The sequence below is a fragment of the Bipolaris victoriae genome (assembly GCF_000527765.1).
Source record: "Bipolaris victoriae FI3 unplaced genomic scaffold scaffold_1, whole genome shotgun sequence".
NCBI lineage: Eukaryota > Fungi > Ascomycota > Dothideomycetes > Pleosporales > Pleosporaceae > Bipolaris > Bipolaris victoriae.
The window spans coordinates 311186-330701 of NW_014575391.1; the positions used below are offsets into that span (position 1 = coordinate 311186).

At 51.4% G+C, this 19516-nt stretch overlaps 6 protein-coding genes across 6 annotated transcripts; 4 read left to right on the plus strand and 2 right to left on the minus strand.

Moving 5' to 3' along the window:
• Positions 1-2146: 2146 nt before the first annotated feature.
• Positions 2147-2801, minus strand: COCVIDRAFT_32827 (hypothetical protein; the record flags this gene model as incomplete). The annotated part of the gene is made up of 2 exons (XM_014706892.1): positions 2147-2599; positions 2673-2801. The coding sequence occupies 2 exons, from the start codon at positions 2799-2801 to the stop codon at positions 2147-2149; spliced, it is 582 nt and encodes a 193-aa protein (XP_014562378.1).
• Positions 2802-4134: 1333 nt separating this feature from the next.
• Positions 4135-4638, minus strand: COCVIDRAFT_11269 (hypothetical protein; the record flags this gene model as incomplete). The annotated part of the gene is made up of 1 exon (XM_014706754.1): positions 4135-4638. The coding sequence occupies one exon, from the start codon at positions 4636-4638 to the stop codon at positions 4135-4137; it is 504 nt and encodes a 167-aa protein (XP_014562240.1).
• Positions 4639-4937: 299 nt separating this feature from the next.
• COCVIDRAFT_32828 (hypothetical protein) lies at positions 4938-6503 on the plus strand (the record flags this gene model as incomplete). The annotated part of the gene is made up of 5 exons (XM_014706893.1): positions 4938-5179; positions 5550-5742; positions 5833-5987; positions 6096-6307; positions 6370-6503. The coding sequence occupies 5 exons, from the start codon at positions 4938-4940 to the stop codon at positions 6501-6503; spliced, it is 936 nt and encodes a 311-aa protein (XP_014562379.1).
• A 666-nt stretch (positions 6504-7169) lies between these two features.
• COCVIDRAFT_32829 (hypothetical protein) lies at positions 7170-13019 on the plus strand (the record flags this gene model as incomplete). Its single annotated transcript, XM_014706894.1, has 9 exons — positions 7170-7201; positions 7258-8581; positions 8636-8755; positions 10739-10855; positions 10907-10972; positions 11025-11173; positions 11225-11353; positions 11406-11988; positions 12036-13019. 9 exons carry the CDS (start codon positions 7170-7172, stop codon positions 13017-13019), a joined length of 3504 nt encoding a protein of 1167 aa, XP_014562380.1.
• A 905-nt stretch (positions 13020-13924) lies between these two features.
• Positions 13925-16851, plus strand: COCVIDRAFT_32830 (hypothetical protein; the record flags this gene model as incomplete). The annotated part of the gene is made up of 5 exons (XM_014706895.1): positions 13925-14017; positions 14080-14346; positions 14463-15302; positions 15396-16786; positions 16836-16851. The coding sequence occupies 5 exons, from the start codon at positions 13925-13927 to the stop codon at positions 16849-16851; spliced, it is 2607 nt and encodes an 868-aa protein (XP_014562381.1).
• Positions 16852-17695: 844 nt separating this feature from the next.
• COCVIDRAFT_32831 (hypothetical protein) lies at positions 17696-18742 on the plus strand (the record flags this gene model as incomplete). Its single annotated transcript, XM_014706896.1, has 1 exon — positions 17696-18742. One exon carries the CDS (start codon positions 17696-17698, stop codon positions 18740-18742), a length of 1047 nt encoding a protein of 348 aa, XP_014562382.1.
• Between the last annotated feature and the right edge of the window lie 774 nt (positions 18743-19516).

The window sequence follows — 19516 nt, forward strand, 5'->3', positions numbered from 1 at the left end:
CCCCATTCGTCGTCCCTTCGTGCTCATCCCTCCCTTTCCAAGAAGGGCCTAGGTCTTGTTTGTTTGCAAGATGCAGGTGAGCAAAGCGAGCTTAAAGCTTGCTGTTCTGGCGGGGGGTTTTTCCCTTACCGTTTTAAGCGTGGGATGGAAGGAGAAACCTGCTCGTGCAGAAAACGGAGAAGGGGTGGGTTGCTTTTTTTTTCCCTTGGGGGGGAGAGAGGGTCTATAGAGGAGAGATGAAATTCGTGTGGGCAGTTGAGGGTACGTAGTTTGAAAGGGGGAAAGGGTGACGAACAAGGGTGATGGGTAGGTATTGTGTGGGACGCCAACTCCTCCTCCTCTCGTTGTGCCAATCCCATGAATTCTCTCATTTGAGTGAGGAAAGAAGTGGACGAGAGATACAGATCGACTCGTCTCCACCTCACCCATCATACTCCCACACGTATGCATATGCATCTGCATCTACGATGCGTTTCCCCGAAATACCAAAGTATGGTAGCTCAGAAAAGTTAATCACGATTCACACCTCACCCTGTGGGTCATAACCACTCATTCTACACCTACATGCTTTCGCTGGCAAGCAAGGGACCGAACCAGGTCCCCCCCTTCCCTTCATGCTCTTACTACTGCAGGGCAAATCTAAATGGTCCTGATAACCCTAATACTACCTAACCCTGATGGATCTTTCCGGGATCTCGTACGACGTGGCGTTCTCGAACCAGCTTCGATAGGCGATTAAAACAGAAAGAAAAAAGCAAAAAATGCCTACAAGACAGAAAAGAGGGCACATACCGGGTGACCAACAAAAGTTCTAGCTTGGGGGCGGGGGCACACGGGCCAGGGTGCTTCAGAAAAGACTGGGATACAAGGAGTTTGGTAAGTCGCAACTTACGAGGTCATGGGGGGTACGACTATGTGTGAGTGTGTGTGAATGCCTAGTAATGCCGTTGGTTTGATGAGGATAAGTAGTCATTGAACCACTTGTGGAAAGACCCGAAGGGCAATTGATGCCGAGGGTGAGATCGGGCTATGGGTGTTTTGCGTCTGTTCATTCTCTCGGCACAAAGAGCCGACCAATCGGCGAGCGGCACGGGGTCGGCCTTGCCGCTTTAACACGGCACGGCCGCCGGTCGATTTGACAAAGAAGCGTTCAAGCGCCAGAACCAGCCACATGGTACCTAGCGTGACCCGTGTTGAGAATCAATTGATGACGAGTATGGTGGGGGGGTTTGTCTCGTGATGAGCCAGCAAAAAAGGGACAATTGTTCATTACCAGCACTTGTGTACGCAATGTACATATGTACGCATGTACATCTTGTCTGCATCCGACTTGCATACCATGAGATCTTGATGGGCACCGCCCTGTGTCGAGATTTTGCCGCGTTGCGAATGGGCTGACCCATGGGATTTTGGTCTAGAGGGGGGCGAAATCCGGTGTGGGGTAAGCTCCGCCGTCAACCGAGGCGGGACGATCCAGAAAACTGCATGTCAGCCTTGACTTCGAGAAAACAAGCGAAGAAAAGAAGCAAAGAAGAAAGCCAGAAAAAAATTACACCGCACGCATGCAAGCACTGCGACCAAACGCCCGCGGGCGGAGAATTGAAACGCAACGAAAATCCCTCGGCGGTGATCGTTGCAAGCATAACTACTAGGTTTTTGCTTCGACGCCTGTGCCTGGACATGGAAATAATGCTCGTGCATAACTCGCGTTTGATGTTGGGAGAGAAGATCAGTGGCGTTATGGATCTCCAAAGGCTCGAGTGTTTGCAATTACAGTTGCACCGCCACGGCCTCTCTGTTAATGCGTTTCACTTGTCAGATCCTGTTGCTAGCCCGTAGATCTACCCTCAAGACAAATCTCACGATAGCCGGTACACTAGAGTTACGCTGCGTTGACTAGCAGCGCATGGCCCTCTGATCCATGTATGCGCTCCCTTGTATTGTCGCAGGTAGACAGCTTGTAAGCATCCTGTAATTTTTGAGTAATCTGCCCTGCAAATTTTCACTGCTTTTTTTTCTTTCACATGTGTGTAATCAAGCAGAGATACTCTTGCGTTGCTTTCGCATATGCATGTGTTATGCCAATAAAGGAACGCGGCACAGTCGACGACGATGGCCACCTGGTGAGGCCATGTAGCTGTTTTGTTCACCCAGGCGACTGTCTACGGATGTGCACGAGTGCAGTAGACCATAAAGTACTTGTCGCGATGACATACCATGCTCCAGGGGCAATTGCGCTATTTGTTTTGAAGCAGAGATTCCAACAAAGGCCACCGCACAAGTCTGTTTCCTCCGCCTTTGCATAACGTAAAATGCAGTCAGATTTCATGCCGTGGAGCGAGTGCAGCACGGGAGCTGCTGCACGACGACCAAAAAGGGTGTCAGGACTGCCCCATATTTTGCCATAGGCGACTCCGGCCCCAGCACGACCGGAACGCGTGTGCCGATGACAGTCAGGTAAGTAGGGTCCTCCCGAAACGGACGACCCTAAAGATTCCTTCGGACATGCAGACAGCGATAAGCCGGTCATTTCTGCGACGACCCATGTTTCCCTCGCCCAAGAAAGGCCACTGTATTTATTTTGATCAACAGATTGCGACTGCATGTCGCCAGAAGGAGTCGTAGGGAAAAATGCGAATTCCACAGTGGAGCCTGTTAGGGCGCTGTCCAACGTTGCTTTTTGTCCTGCCGCGCTGTGCCACGCGAAAATCGTCACGATGCAAGCTCACGGCGCCTCCACGAAGCTGAGTGCGGGTGAGACGATCATAAACCAATTTGAGTAAACGGCCGAGGAGGATCATCAAGCAGGCCCAAAATGGACAGGCGGATATTCTCGAAACACAACTCGCAGAAGGGCAAGGGGTGCACCGAGAGTCGTACGATACAATATCTTTATTGCATCCATGTCGCTTAAGCAAGAAACCGAATCGGGAGCAATGCATTAAACCTTTTTGGGGATGCCGCCCACTAAAACTGGGTATCAGATACGTGTGAGATGAAAAGGGTGTGACCAGCGTTAGATCGAGATCGCCGCCAAGCGAGCAAAGTTACTGAAGATCCTGAGTCAGATTGAGAAACTATTACCGGGGTCTTCTTAACATCATATTCCTGTGGTGTGCTGACAGGGCTCATCTGTCAACTAGCATCGAGTTTGCTCGGCTGTGACAGGTTCTCGGCATATATGCTTTTGGTAGGGATTCGCCTCATCTGGCGGCACACGTGAAGCATGCATGGACCTCGCAACTCACTGTCAATAGGGTTTAAGGACCCCTTGCGGCGGGTCGACAATGACCCTTTTGGTCAGCTACATGATGCCTGGATGGTGGCAAGATGCACATTTGGATTTTCTGCCCGAAAAACGATGCGAGTTGGAAGGGACACGTTTACAGCTGCCGGAACAGTGGCCGACGAGCGGTGTCGTAAAAAGTCAGCAAACGTGGAGCCCATCCTGTCAAAGACGGTAACGCGGAGGAGGTAAGGCACCGGTAAATTTGCATCTAGTTTCCTCATGCTGCCAATCTCGTCCGAGGACGGGTTGCAATTGCCTTCCAGTGTCGTGTATGCACGTCGTTAGCACCATCGTGATTACGACGAGATCCGTATTCTTGGTCTTGGTTGAGCTGAAAGTTAGCATAATTTTCTAGCGTATCACCTCATTCACATGAAGCCAGCAAGCCGGATTCCACGCCAGTATCGATGCACGCAAGGTATGCCCGGACTAGACAAGTCGACTCAGAGAATTAGCAGATCAGGTCATGGGCTGTGCTTTTCGATGCACCTGATTGGGGGTGTTGATGTGCGTGCGCGACAGGCCAATAGTTGAAGGCGGGTTTGTCCGAGGCACTCCTGCAGGGCGAGCAAGATCTTGTCGACTTGTGCAATGACAAACGCGGGTTATTTGAGTGTTTTGCGAGTCTCATAGATATGCGTTTCGAAACGCTTTGATTCCCGCCATGACCGGCATTGAATGACAGCGGTCAAACGCTTGCGCATAAATGGGTTTGACATAATGCAATACCTAGTCCGGGAGGCGTTTGTCAAGCGGCCAGTTGGTACAAAAAAAGTACCGACACGACAACGAATCGGTCAGGTAAATCGGGTTGCGCAGTGCCGAATGCAAAGAAGCAGCACTATTTAGCCACAGGGACCAGGGACGGGCATGTGTCCACAACTCCATATGTCCACACACATAAGTATGTGAGATATATATGTACTTATTACATATGTCGCCTGAGAGACATGCTTGGTAATACACAATGGCGTAAGTGGGTATTCTGCGCCGGTTCGACGTTGCAAGCCACCGACGGGTGCGCGATGAAGCTTGTCGGGGGGTGCACCACGGCACGGGCAATTGCGGAGCAGGTAATTGTCATGACCAAGAGCACTGTTTGATAAGTGGAAGTAGCAGGATAGCAGAGTTGTGAGACACGTGTGACGGGCGTTGCACTGGAATATTTCGGCACCCTGGTCATTGTCCAAGGCAAAGGGGGTGCGGGGCGGGACGATGGCACCGAGCGATATGTCTCCTCGGCCTGCGGTGATGGCTGTCAGCGCATGTGAGGCAGCTGGCGAGGTGGTTGGCTCGACTGACTCTGCCGCGGAGAGCTGGTGTGACGGCGATTGGGCGTATGCGGGCATTATCGTCAGCGCGCAGACAGGGCCCAGCGCTCGAGTAAGTGTAGCATGTATACATACAGACTATAAAGATAGAACATGCGAGGCAGGCCAGAGGCAGAGAGAGTCGAGAGGGTGGTGAAGGCAGATCGGTCGTGGTTCCGCTAATGCAGCTAAATCGCAACGGAGACTTGTGGGTAGCGTGGTGTGGATGTCTGGGTCGGGTGCCGTTTTGCCTCACGGGCGTGCTACTATAGGGCACGAGGGAGCGCACAGGCAGCAGCACGGGCTACTGTGCTATGGCAGATGCAAGTCGAGCCGGGATGGCGTGGTGCGACCAGCCCAGCGATTTTGCAGACACGTGCAGACGTCAACGGGCAAGTGCTTTAGTGCATGGTGGATCCATGGTTCGGAACGAGACCAGGGAGGCGTGCTGCGTGGGTGCACTGAGAGAGGCGTTAGCGACGACTGACGTAGCGGCACAGGCCAGAGGTATCACCAGGCGCGACAAAGTGGCCTCATTGTGTACGGGCAAGTGTAAGAGCCATCGAGTAGCAGGTGCCCTGTGCGCCGTAGCGATAATGCGGACGATAATGCAATAGCAGCGAGCGGCATTGGGTGTTGCGTACAGGCGGCTCTTGAGTCAAAGTTTCTTGCATCCGGGCCGATGAGATCTCGAGGCAAGACGATGGTTCGTCGGCACGCGCTGCCTCGTCTGTCACGGCGATGCATGATGGCCGCCGCCCCGCTGCACTAATCGCGTTGCCACCGATTCAGATGCGTTGTGTGGGCATCACCCCTGGGCTGACTAGAGATTCCCGAGCGATGGCCATGGACGGCGGCGATTGCTGATTTGCGTGCCTGGGGGGTAGTGTACATATCGAGGTACATGAGTGCTGTGTGTAGTGTATATATGGCGATGGGCTGACGACAAGGACCCGGGATGCTGCCCTGACGGTGCATGGTGGACAGCAGGCTGGAAGAAGAAGAAAACAAAAAGACCAGCAGAGCAGCAGACCAAACCCACCCGGCAGGCCCGGCACAGCGGCCATGTACACATACAGGCGCGGGCTGCTGTGCGAGGCGTTCGGCGGCGTGGCGCGCACTCTTTTTTGTGGGTATGGAGTGGTGAGAGGATATGAGTAGTCGAGTGTGTGTGGCTGTCACTGTCTGCTGTCGCAGCCAAGGCGTAGCGAGGGGCATCAGCGGCATGAGTAGCACCAATGCAAAGGCCGGCTGCATCTCGATTGCATGACTGCATGCCACGGCGATAATTTGGCCCGTGGCCGCGGGGGCGTCCATTCGCGCGGATGCTGGTCGCGATGCTGGTCCCTGGTCACAACGGCTGCGGATCGAGCAGAAGCAAGTCGAGGGTGTGGAAGGCGAGGGGGGGCCTGTGGCGCTGATCGATGCACCCACAGCCCACGCTCCGTGTCCGCCCGGCCGGCTGCTGTTTTTACACTAAGCACTCGACAGCGCAGTGTAGTGGTAGTGGTAGGGGGGTTCAGCAGATTCCATGCGGACAAGCGTGGCCAGGATAGCCATTGCTCGCCGATGATTTGGGAGCGTGCTCAGGTGCGGTGCTGGGGTGCGGTGCTGGGGCGCTGGGGCGCTGGGGTGCCGTCCTCAGTGTTGCAGCTTGAACACCCACCCATCGCCTTCTCCACCCGCATCCTTGCCGTGGCAAACAGACGTGCCGTAACCCTTCCATCCCTGCCTGCTCACTGCTCACTGCACTCTCGCGTCACGTCCTAGACGACTCGCTGCCGCCGCGCTTCATCTCCGATCGTATCTGCTTTAGCCCGCTGCACCTGGTCTTAGTTCTTGTTTCCGCTCACCCCATGCCTGTGCCTGCAACCATCGACAGGACGCGGCATTGCGACCAGTAGCTCACTGTGAGATCACGGCTTGGCCATCTGCTCCGCTCCAAACCCCATGCCACACTTGCCCACCTCTCCCACACATCATCCACCTCCGCCGCCAGAAGCACAGCATCCAGAAGGTCCCTGACGCCGCCCTGCCAACTGTGCTGCCACTCGCCTCGACTCGCCCCATCCACTCCACCTACGTCAGCCACGTCGCTGACACTATCGCCTGCACCTGCACTCTTAACTCTGCCTTTCCTCTCGCTAACAACGCTCCTTGCCCGTGACAAAAAGGTGCCCGCCTTCCAAACCGTGTGCGGTTGAGTGGAAAAAACAAAAGACGGCAAAAGAGAAAAACCGTCACAACAAGCAAAAGTTTGCCCCAGCATCAGTCATTGGAGAGAGAGACAGAGAGAAAAAGAGAGAGAGAAAAGTGGTCAACGTAAAGAGCGTGGTAATCGCACAGAAAAAAAGACCGTCGTCGACGATTCCGCCAGTAGTACCGTGTGGTTTGCTTGGCTGTGCTTGTCGAGCAAGGAACGACTCCAGGTTCTGGTGCCTCCCAATCTTGTGCAGCAAGGCACATGAACGCCGCCGGCCTGCCATTCCCCACCATCGCTCCTTTGCAACATCCATCTGTCGCATCTCCAAACTAAACCTTGCCACCACCCACGGAAGGTGCCGCTCATGATGGAAACCTTAGACGCTGGCAGCAGACAAGCGTACGTCATCGTCGTCCCCCTGGCCTTGCTATACATGTGCTAACTACAGACTGCAGTGTCGGCCTCCCTTCAATCAACCACATGGATGCCGAGAGAGTCAAGCGCGAGGAGGCCGAGTACCAGAGAAAACACTCGGCCCCAGCCATGCCCAGCCCGCTGCACCCTTACACTGGGCCATCGCATGCACACAGCAATCCCCAGTCCTCCATCCCCAGCGCAGTGCCTGGCTCGCTCGGAGGCTTGCTGTCTCCTCCCGAATCACGCAGGATGTCTGGCGACGACAAGGACTCACAGCGAGCGCCCGCTCGCCAGTCCTTGCCATCCATCCACGAAGCCCTGGGATCGGAGCAGCCGCTCTCATATCCAGCTACAGTGCCACCACCCTCCTCGATAACATCAGCTCCCCAACATTACCATTCATCCTCTGCAGCTCCTTCACCGGCCGAGCAACGTCCACGAAACTACCCACCAGATCTCCAGCACCCCAGCCAAGGGCCACCTAGCTCTCTGTCCCACCCAAGGAGTCCATATATTGCCTCCTCAGCGTCACAAACAGGTCCTCCGCCACCAGCCCCAGCTCCAACAGACTCCCTTCCTCGCCCGCCCTTCTCGGATCCAAGGCCGCCATATCCAACCCCTCAACACAATCCGAAGCTCCCTTCGCTTCATCCTCTCAAGACCGCGCCTGCTTCGCCTCCAAGCGCCCCACATCCCAGCATCCCTTATTCTTCGTATCCTCCGCCAGTTTCGAAACCCTACGAGAGCCCGGCTCCTCGGTCAGCACCCCCAATGAGCCAGCATCACCCATACTCGCAATATCCCCCCAGTTATGCCGTGTCAGCTTCGTCTACTAGCGCACCAAATCCTACATACCCCCCAGCAACATCCACCTACTCTGCCCCACCTCGCTATGTGCATCAAGCATGGCAAGATAGCGCTGAAATGGCTCGTCTGGAAGAAAAGAAGATTGGTCGCTCGAGTCTAGCTCCGTACGGCGAGTCCGTCAAGCGTCATTTGGAGAGCTTTGACATCGAGGCCTCGCTCAACGAGATGGCTGACGGATCAGGGCGCATTGCAGAGTTCTCAAAAATCTACCGCCAACGGGCACACGACAACCAACGCATTGGCATGACACCACAGTCAATGCCGAGGTTGGAAGAGGTGGACGAGATGCTAAAGCAAAGCGAAAGGATTCAGATGTCTCTCCAACGCATGCGAGATGTTGTTTTCAACCACCACCAAGCAAGCCTTGTGGAAGCCCCACAAGATCCCCGGTATAGGCCCATGAACGGCTACGACGAAGGTGGAAGCGGTTATGGTGAAGACAACAAGGGCATGGGTGGCTTTACTGGTGGCGACAACAAGACCAGGAAACGAGGTGTAAGTAGCCCGCCTTGCACATTCTCTCGACATGTGTACTGATTCTATGAGTAGCGTGCTGCTCCACCCGGGCGATGCCACAGCTGCAATCGTGCCGAGACACCCGAGTGGCGGAGAGGGCCAGACGGTGCCCGAACCTTGTGCAATGCTTGTGGCCTGCGTAAGTTCAAGACCGTGATGCAGCTGCTTGTCATTAGCTAACACTACTCGTAGACTACGCCAAGTTGACTCGCAAAATGGGGGGAAAGCAAGCCATGACTAGCTCCAACCTACGACCTAAGCCCATAGAGCACAGCTCACCGACGATATGACCAACGCAACGCCTTGTCCTGGACACACGAAGCACAATCTTCAACAATTCTATACCCATGGTCGTTCATGACCAACCAGCACCTGTCTATATTGACGCTTTCCAGCGACTCAAAGATAGTAGCACATATTTGCCATATTTTGATGACATGCGACTGCCTGCATAAAACGGGGGTTTTTTACATTATTATTATTTTTCATTTCGCATTTGCACTAGCGGCATTCATTCGATGAGTCTGTCTTTCTAGAGACGAGACGTCTGTATCATTTCCAAGGGGTTGCAGTATCCTTGTATGGATTTCACGACGGAGTTTTGGCATCGAGACGTCATCGCCGACTACCACTAGGATGGAGTAACGAGCCACTAGCCAAAGGTTGTTACACTCAAAGGTACAGATGGAGCCCATTCGTCGGGGCTGACACATGTTGGCTATTTCATGTTTGTCTTTTAATAGCAGCGGTTGCATTTTGGCACATAGACAGGGGCTTTCAGGCCTGTGTATTGGTGGACGGCGTTTTCTGTACATGAGCATCTGTTAGGATGGCTCCATCATAGGACGGGAGTTTTGTTGCGCAAGTAAGCGCTTATCGTCGGAGGACAGGATTGTTCTTCTAAGCATTTTTTTGCACGACACGCGCTTTGCTAGAAGTGCACGAAGCCTCTGGGCAGTTTTGACTAGCGTTTGCAAAGAGATACCATAGGCTCTTAGGCCCACTCCAACTAAAAGCTTTCTACCTATCTACCGGTCATGTTTGTCTCGTGTTCTGTTTGCAAATCAACAGAGCCAGTCATGTCATCATGGTTTCGAATGATGGGAAAGGGAGGTAAGGGGTGTGTGTGTGTGTGGGCCGACAGATATTGATGCATCCCTCGCACGGCGGCGGTTGGCTCTCTTTCCAACTACGACGCTGATGCAGGCCCATCCCCATGCAAGCATTGCACGTTGCGACAATCAGGCAATGGTCTCCACTTATTTCCATCCTATGCCAAATAACCGTTCCTCGGGGTAGCCCCTTGCAATCTACGTATGAAGCTGTAAAAGACGTGGACGCAGCGACAAGGCCCTAAGCTGACGAGGTGGTGCCCAAGTCAGCACAACGAGTAGGGAAAAGATCCGCTTGCAGAAATCATGCCACTGTGGCCCGTGGCAGCTACTACATATGTACATGTATCGACGAGATCTTTTCTCAATATGGGCGACGAGTGTGCACGTGGGATACGACGCATCTGGCCGAGTAGGACAAAATGACACGCCATGCCCTTGTCGTGCTCCTAGGCTCGCTGTCAGTACGCCCGAGTAACGTTGCGCGGTCCAAGATCGATTGCGTGCACAGCAGCAGCGGCGTGTCTTACAGTGGTGGTGAAGTCGGTCTATCTACATAGTACTAGTATAGTCAATGTTCTGCTCGGCGTCCCAAAAACGACAAGCGCCGTTCGGTATTAGATCCTTCTTCCGAAGCGGCATGGACCTGCTGCACTGCACCATGCATTATTAATCCATTCGTTTTCCGAACCCTAGTCTCGTACTGCAGTTCTACACTGGTCATCCGTGCGGAAGGGAAAGAAAAATTACACTCTCTTCTCCATTGTCGGTCAGCGACGATCTTTCGATAACGCAGGAAACCGAGGGGTCTGCAGCCGGTGAAAAACTGCAGCAACCCCGGCTTGTGCTAACCCCCACTTAAAAGACCCCAAGTCCTGCAGTGCTCGCCGAAGACCTCCCCGCAATCGCCGTTTGAGAGCCACAAGCCACCCATTCATACGCCTACTCTGTCTGCCCGTGCACCATCCCAGATTAAACCACCTCTTACGACGCATTACGAAACTCGGGATGGGTCTGCTGTAAGATCCGTGCTACGCCACTCACCATCCTCGCTAATGTCATGTCAAGGGCCCTCGGAACGCCTCTCGACTGGCCAGAGGCCAAAAAGGCCGCTGATCAGGTCAGGTCATGGGGAATCGAAGTACGCATGCCTTGAGACCCTGAAATGGACAAGTAGTAATGTCATAAACAGCAACTGCTTGCCGTATGGCGCAACGCCAAAGCAAAGGAGAGGGACGCACTCCTCTGGGGCGATGAGGTGACTAACATGTTTTCGTCCGCTACAGCATGTGAGACTAATTTGCGTGCAGATTGAGTATCTCGTGGTTTGCTACGATCAAGATAACCACAAGGTTCGATTGTCGCTCCGCCAGGCCGATATTCTAGCTGCTTTGGCCAGTGACGAGAAGCTCCTGCAGCAAGGTGGCGGAGTGCCTGACCTGCAGACCGGGAATGCCGAGTGAGCCAAAAAAATATCTCTCATCTCACCTACCTGTGCTGACTAGGACAGCACAAAAGACAATCCCGCTCCCGTGTTCCACCCCGAATTTGGGCGGTTCATGCTGGAAGCCACCCCAGGAAAGCCATGGGGAATTGGCTTCAAGGACCTGCTTGATGTCGAGCCAAACATGAAGTGGAGGTAGACGAGCTTGTTTTGATTATCCAATAGTCGTGTGCTCACAATCCCGCAGACGAGCGATAGCCAAGGATCACATGGCCGAGACTGAGTTCCCAATCACGTTGACAACATTCCCTCGGCTTGGATCGACCGATTGTATCGTACCATCGTATCCTGTTTCAGGCCCAAAGCTGCGATCTCAGTTTGTCCCTGATGAGATTGCCAATCCCCATATCCGCTTCCCAACTTTGGCAGCAAACATTCGTTGGCGGAGAGGCAGAAAGGTACAGGTCAACGTGCCCGTATTTCGAGACGAGAAAACTGTATGGCCCTGGAAGGATCCAACTGTCAATTATGACTTGCACAATTGGCCCGAGGACGACGATGTCCGCAATGGTGCTGCCCAAGACAACTACATTCACATGGATGCAATGGCCTTTGGAATGGGAAGTTGCTGCTTGCAAATCACCTTCCAAGCAAAGAACATTGAAGAGGGCAGGACCATGTATGATCAGCTCAGTCCGATAGCCCCGATTCTCCTAGCACTGACAGCAGCCACTCCAATCTACAAGGGCTTCCTCGCCGACACAGACGTGCGCTGGAATCAGATCAGTAGATCGGTCGACGACCGTACTCCAGAAGAACTGGGAGAAAAGGTTAGTTAATTTCATCTAGTGTCTGACGAGTTTCTGACTTTCAGCAGCCCCTGAAGAACGATAGGTGGCGGCTCCCTAAGTCTCGCTATGCATCCAACTCAACCTACATCGCTCAGGACCCCCGCTTACGGCCAGAATACCTCGACCCAAATCTCATCATAGACCCTGACCTCAAGAAGCGTCTGGTTGAGGGGGGCATGGATGATTTGCTAGCGACCCACTTTGCTCATCTCTTTATCCGTGACCCCATTGTTGTTTTTGCAGAAGATCTCGAAGAACTCGATCTTACTAAAGCTGATCATTTTGAAAATCTACAATCAACAAACTGGCAGCACATGCGCTTCAAGCCTCCGCCAGCTGGCTCAGACATGGGCTGGCGCGTCGAGTTCCGGCCTATGGAGATCCAGATTACAGACTTTGAAAATGCAGCCTTCTCAATCTTCATTGTCCTCCTCACCCGCGCGATACTGTCGTTTAACCTCAACTTCTACATCCCTATCACACTGGTATCAGAAAACATGGAGACAGCACACATCCGTGACGCCGTGTCGACGCAGAAGTTCTGGTTTCGCAAAGACCCTTTTCCGACGCACAAAGCCAGTAATGGCACAGGTACTTCGACACCTGCTGAGAATCCAAGTCGGCCAGTAACACCCACTGGACCAGTTGAAGAGGAGTATGAGAAGATGACTATCAACGAAGTCATCAATGGGCAGCAAACCTCGTCTGGCGAAGCTGGCTTCCCTGGTCTCATTCCTCTTGTGGAATCGTACCTCAATAGCATGAACGTCGACGTAGAGACTCGCTGCGATCTTGCTACATATCTCGACTTGATCCGCAAACGCGCCAACGGAACGTACTGGACAGCGGCTAAGTGGATCAGACATTTCGTCCAGTCGCACCCATCGTATAACAAGGATAGTGTGGTGAATGACGAAATCACGTATGATCTTGTCAAAGCTGCTGAGCAGATCACAAGGGAAGAAGGTAGGGACGGACTGGGAAAGGAAATGTTGGGTAAAAGGCGTTGATCATGGTGAGAGAAAAGAACGTAAAGTAGTACTCATGGATGTAAAAAGTTAGCGCAGCAAATGCATCATGTACATGGTTTGCGTGCGTGTAGAAAGCATATAGATACATTGTAGAAATTTTGGTTGCTCTCAAGAGCACGTTCGTCTCTTAATTCTTTTCAAGAGGCTTCGTACTCCATGTCTGCAACTTATCTTACGCTACCAACAAGGAGAGTAGTGAAAAGGCTCTACGCCAACTAAACGCGTTCTTTGCGTTGCTAAAAAAAATTTGGTTTATAAGCTAGGTGGCAGTTTGAAGAATTGTAGGTAGAGGCTATAGTTAGCTTAGTTCTCCTCATTCTAGGGATTTATTGTCTCGATACTCTGAAATAGAGGTCTACCCTCGGGAATCCGTCGGATACCCCTCGGGCTAGTGCAGCCACAGTCACGTGCATAGAGTATATAGTCTCATTCGAACCTGAAGTTAACTTCTTGAGGATTCGTCTTAATTCACACTAACTGATATATTTTATGTCTATCTGCGAGCGCACCTCACAATTATAGATCTAAACAATATTACTAGCTCGGTAAAATACGATTGTAGACATGGTGTATATCTGAAAAATACAACCATTGATTAGACGTTTAGAGATAGCTTGTTGTTGGAGCGGCGCAGCAACGAGCGGGGAGATAGTTGGGATAGGAACTAGTTCTTAGAGCCTGGAATGCGCTCAGTGGCGGTCTCGGAGGAAGGTGCTACTGCGCCCCTGAGGCAGATTGAAAGGCAGACTGTGTGGTGTGCTAGCGCTCTATCACATCTCAGCTTTGTGCGGGGAAAGCAAACACAGCCACATATTAGGCATCTTCTGATCTTCTATATTAAATTGATTGTGGTTCCTTCTAGAAACCACTGGTTCATAGCAAAGATGGCACTTGAGTCGTTTGCTGCGTTGTCACTGGCAGCCAACATATTCCAGTTTATCGACTTTAGCGGTAAGCTATTCAAAAAAGCACGGCAGGTGCATCGTTCTGGGAATGGAGCAACCCAAGAGTACACAGACATTGAGTCTACCTTGGAGAGACTCAATGTCTCAAAGACGACCTGCTTTCTTCAGCATCTACTGTTCCTCTATCCTCGGGGACCACTGGTGAAGAAAGGGACTTGGCCGTCATGGCAAAAGATTGCACAGAGCTTGTTGATGTGTTTTCTAATCTGCTCAAGAAGCTCAAAGGCAGTGGAAGAGTGGGAAAGTTTGGGAGTTTATGGCAGGCAGCGCGAGTTGTGATGAAAGATAATGAGATCAATGCTGCGAAAACTCGTTTGAAGGAATTCCAGACACGCATCACTGTCTGTTTGTTGACAATACTGAGGTACACTGCGACGACATGCGGGTTTTATGCACAATCATTCTAATCCCAGTATCTATAAGTAACCAGTCAAACGTAACCAAAATGTTGGCGGAGCTTTCTTGCCACGCTGGTCGAGAGGAGACGCGCGCGAAAGATCTCTTGGCGTGGAAGGCCTCTGTGACAAAGAAACTTGATGACAAACAATCGTCTTCCGATAATTCTATGGACTGCAGCGATAATATATCCTCGAAACTCAGCGAGATTGCCTCTGATCTATCCAAATTGGCTACAGCTGGGAACCGGATCGCCACTCAACATCGGATCTTAAAAGGCTTATGTTTCGACTCCATGAACGTGCGGCACGCTCAAATCCCGGAGGCCCATAGCAAAACATTCGAATGGGCATATACATCGCAATCAACAGCGGACCGCTCTTGTAAACAGTTCGAATTTGCCGAGTGGCTACGGTCTGGAGACGGCCATTACTGGATTGCCGGCAAACCGGGCTCTGGAAAATCAACGCTCGTCAAATTTCTATATGACAATCCCCGAACACTCTTAGAGCTACAAGATTGGCGCGGGCAGAAAGAATTGGTCACCACGGGCTTCTTCTTCTGGAATTCTGGCACAAAAAGACAAAAATCCGTAGAAGGCCTGCTCCAGTCCCTTTTGTACGAGATACTAAGAAAGTGCCCAAGTCTTATTCCTATAGTAGCACCACAAAGATGGCAAGAACAATCTTTGAACCACTCAGAACCTGCACCCTGGTTTCAGGGGGAGATGAAGGATACGTTCCGACGTATTCAAGAGCAAGGCACCATATCTGCAAAGTTCTGTTTCTTTATTGACGGCCTTGATGAGTACGACGGAGACCAATCAGATCTCATCAACGTACTTCAAGACCTCACAACATCGCCTGATATCAAGCTATGTGTTTCAAGTCGACCCTGGAACGTCTTCCAAGATGCTTTCGGCCAAGATACTGAACGCAGACTCTTTTTGGAAGATCTTACGAAGCCTGATATTGAATGATTCGTTCGCGACAAGCTGGAGTCTAGCCCGCAGTTCATATCGTTAATCACCATGGATAATCGATACAATGAACTTGTCGAAGACATTGTGCGAAAAGCTGATGGAGTATTCTTATGGGTGTTTCTCATCGTCCGATCACTCTTGCAAGGTCTGTTGAATTGCGACAGACTCTCCGAATTACAGCGAAGGATACGTCTTCTCCTTTCGACACTGGAAGAGTATTTCCTACATATCCTTTCTACTACTGACGGTGCCTACTCGGAACGTGCAGCAGAGACTTTCGAAATTGCTCTCAAAGCTACTTACCCTATGTCCTTGCTTGTATATTCATACGTCGATGAAGAAGACCCATGCTATGGAATCAATGCAGAGATCAAGGAGCCGTCGCGTCAAGAGATCATACACCGATTGCAAATTACGAAAAGACGCCTCAATGCACGCTGCAATGGATTGCTCGAGATTCTGATCGCCAGTGACGATGACGATAAACGTGAACTTCTCAGAAATATCATCGATGATCCCGGAGACTCACCAGTCGCAACCAGTACTATCGACAAGAGCACTCTCTTTGATGTATTCATCGTTAATTTTCTCCACCGGACGGTTAAAGATTTTCTCAACACTGAGGCCATTCAGAAAATGATTAGACAAAACATAAAAACCGATTTCCAACCACTATCTGCAATAGGTCGAGCACTCCTAGCTCAGATCAAAGCACTGCCGACCAATTTTCCCGCTCGTCCAAAAAGACGTAATGAACTTGTGCGGCAAATGGTCAACGGTATTCTTTCCCACGCAAGAGTCTCTGATGAAAGATTCCAAGCCCCGGAAGTCCAGACGCTGGATGAACTGGAACGTACCCTTTTAGCTCTATCATCTGCTCAGGAGATCGAAAAATTGCCAACACAGTCGCCTGGTATTAGAGCTTTAGGTTTCAACTATGAATCTTTCCTAGAACTTGCGGTTGAAGCTGCGCTATGCAACTACGTCTGTTGCAAGTTGCGTTTGTCTTCAGAAAAGGGATCACAACCGAGTCTTAAGAAGCTGCTGCCCGTTGCAATGAATATGGACTGGAGTGCAAAGAGCGCAGCTCGCAGTGAATCCATGGTCCGGGTCCTCGTAAACGAATTAGAAGCGCAGAGAACAGAAGAATGGACTATAGTCGAGCTACCATCTCTTTGGATCTTTTTTCTACGAACTTTACCGGAAGAATATGGTATCTTTGAACAATGGGATCTGGGGGCCTATTTGCAAACCATCCAAATGTTTCTTGATATGGGCGCTAATCCTAAGGAGCAACATGACGGATGCGTGGCGTGGGAAAGTACGCTTCAGAAGCTTAAGGATCAGTTCAAACAAGGACGTTTCCGAGTGAGCAGAAACGAAGCGATGGACTTCATCGAAAAGTACCGAAACATCTTCCTAGCTCACGGTGTAGAACTGTCTTCTGCACAGCCTTCCGTGGACTTGAATGCAGGTGAGAATGCTGGGGGTATGATACTTTCTTTCAATCAGGATTGAGTTTTCCTTTGTTTACCACTGTTCTTTGTAATCACGTAGTATAATTCATCGTTGCAATCGCTTACGGCTTTATTCCTCGTAACAGTAAAGTCTCTGCTCTGCAATCTCTGTGATAACTAAACTAGCTCAATTCAACGAAAACTTGCAAGTTGAAAGTGAAATATACTTATACACGACAGATCTAGGTCATCAACAGATATCCAGTAAGCTACCCTTTCTAGGAATAGTGGTCGAAATGCGGGAGCATCTACCCGCTGGCATTAGGACCGAAGCTAAGCATGTCACCGCAACTAGGGTCTAGATCTTCCGTTAATTCCTCTATTACCCCCCTCGTAAATAGTAGTGAGAGGATTGATATCGGTTCTGAGAGACGTCGTGGTGGCGGGGTAACTATGAACACTACCGATCGCTCATACTAATTTTGCAGCACACTATTTGCGACTATACCGGCAGTTTTCTTGGGGGGAAGGGGGGTACCGCTACTATTCCTATTTCTTGTGGAGATTGCACCTCCACGATCTAGACACATACGCCACGAGCCGCCTTAACGCCATGCGGGGGCGAAGATGGCAGCAACCAATCGGAGGATCATGAGCTCGATATAAGAGTGTACGAGGCGGTATAGTACATAGCTGAATGACGCGCTAGTACAAGACTTGATGTGTGTAGAAAGATGGATAGAGCGATAGTGCATTTGTTCAAGCAGTCCAGCCCAAGTCCAATGCATATAAAGGCTATAGTATTCTGGCAATGACTGTGGCCAAAGGCTGCTCTTCATATCGTTTCCACCCAAGATGCGCATCACTCACCTTGGCACGCTCTTCTCTCTCGCCCTAAGCGCGAACAGTATACCAACGGCATCCCCACCTCCAAAATCCCACTACTACCTCCCCAAGCGCCTCATCGCACTCGAAGAGCATGCCGTCTCCCCCTCGCTCGAAGCCGAGATCATCGCCAGCGGCCTAACCCAGCGCAACCCCGGCATACTCGCCAAACTCAAAGACGTCGGAGCAGGCAGAATCGCCGCCATGGACGCCGGCCACGTCTCTCTTCAAGTACTCGCACAGCAATCAGCTTCAGGATCTGAGGACCCATCAGGATGCCGCGCAGCCAACGATGCCATCCGCGATGCCATCAAATCAAACCCTAAACGTTTCGCCGGCTTCGCAGTCCTGCCCATGGCGCTCCCCGACGAAGCAGCCACAGAACTGAACCGCAGCGTAACCGACCTCGGTTTTAAAGGCGCAATGATCTGGAACCACCTCAAAGACGGCACCTACTACGACGCCGCACGCTTCGACCCCGTCTTCGCCATGGCACAAGCCCTCGACGTCCCACTGTACCTGCACCCTGCATCCCCCACCGCAGACATCACCTCCAAGCTCTTCGCAGGCAACTATCCCGCCGCCCTCGCCGGCCGCCTAGGCTCCAACTCCTGGGGCTGGCACGTCGACGTCGGAACGCACGTGTTGCGTCTCTACGGCGCCGGCCTCTTCGACCGTTTCCCCCGTCTCAAACTCATCATCGGACACAACGGCGAAGGCCTACCCATGTTCATCGACCGCATCGACTCGACTGGCCTACGCAACGACACGTCGTTTGAGCGCGTGTGGAGCACGAATATCTGGTCCACGACGAGTGCGTTTTTTACGGTCCGCCAGTTTGAGCAGCTGAGGCAGGTTAGTCCTGTAGAGCGCATCATGTATTCGGTGGATTATCCGTTTAGTGACATGACGGATGGGTGGGCGTTTGTGGAGAAGCTGGCTGAGGCGAGGGTGTTGAGGGATGAGGAAATGGATTTGTTTGCGCATGGGAATGCGGAGAAGCTACTGGGGTTGTGAGGGGGCGGCGTTGGGGCTAAGATGCGGCGAGGGGGAAAGAAGCTTTTGGATAAGCGTGGGCTACTGGAGTTAATCGAGGCTTGTGTGGAGCGTGGCGTTCTTTCATCAATTTACTGACCGTGGAACATTATTATTTTTTCCGTCCCGTCACCCCCCCTTCCCCCTTTTTTTTTTGACTCGGCAAGAGAAAGAAGTGCGCTTTATCCTTTTCTTGCACAATCCCGTGTGATGTTAGGCTCGGTGGAAATACCGGTATGCTGTAAATACATCTTTCATACAAATGAAATAGGGCACTTGAATTCATTGCTCTCGAGCTTCTTTATGGATTGTCAGTCATATCCGAGAGCGTTAGGATATGTTTTCGTGTAAAAAAGAAACAGCTGGTCAGTTGATGTATCAGAGCTTTGTTGAGTAAGTCTCTCCTCCACGATACGTACGTGCAGATAGGACCGAGATAATCACTGGGATTGCCGGAAGCTCCAAACATTACTCTATACAAGAACGATCCCATAATGCTCTATTACTATGCCTTATTCTATAAAAGGCCTACATATCTTCTACTATTTAAATAATATAGGTGTTTAGTGCTTAAGGGAATTAGACAAATCAGGTGCAGACAAAACTTATGCATAACCACTACCGCTACTACGACATTTGAATGTACCCGAAAATGAACTGTTGGCATGCATTTTTCTTCTACAAGGAATGTTTTAAGCAGTCACTAGGAGCATAACGGGAAAGGAAAAGAGGAGTTTGTGGTGCATGTTTCGCAGA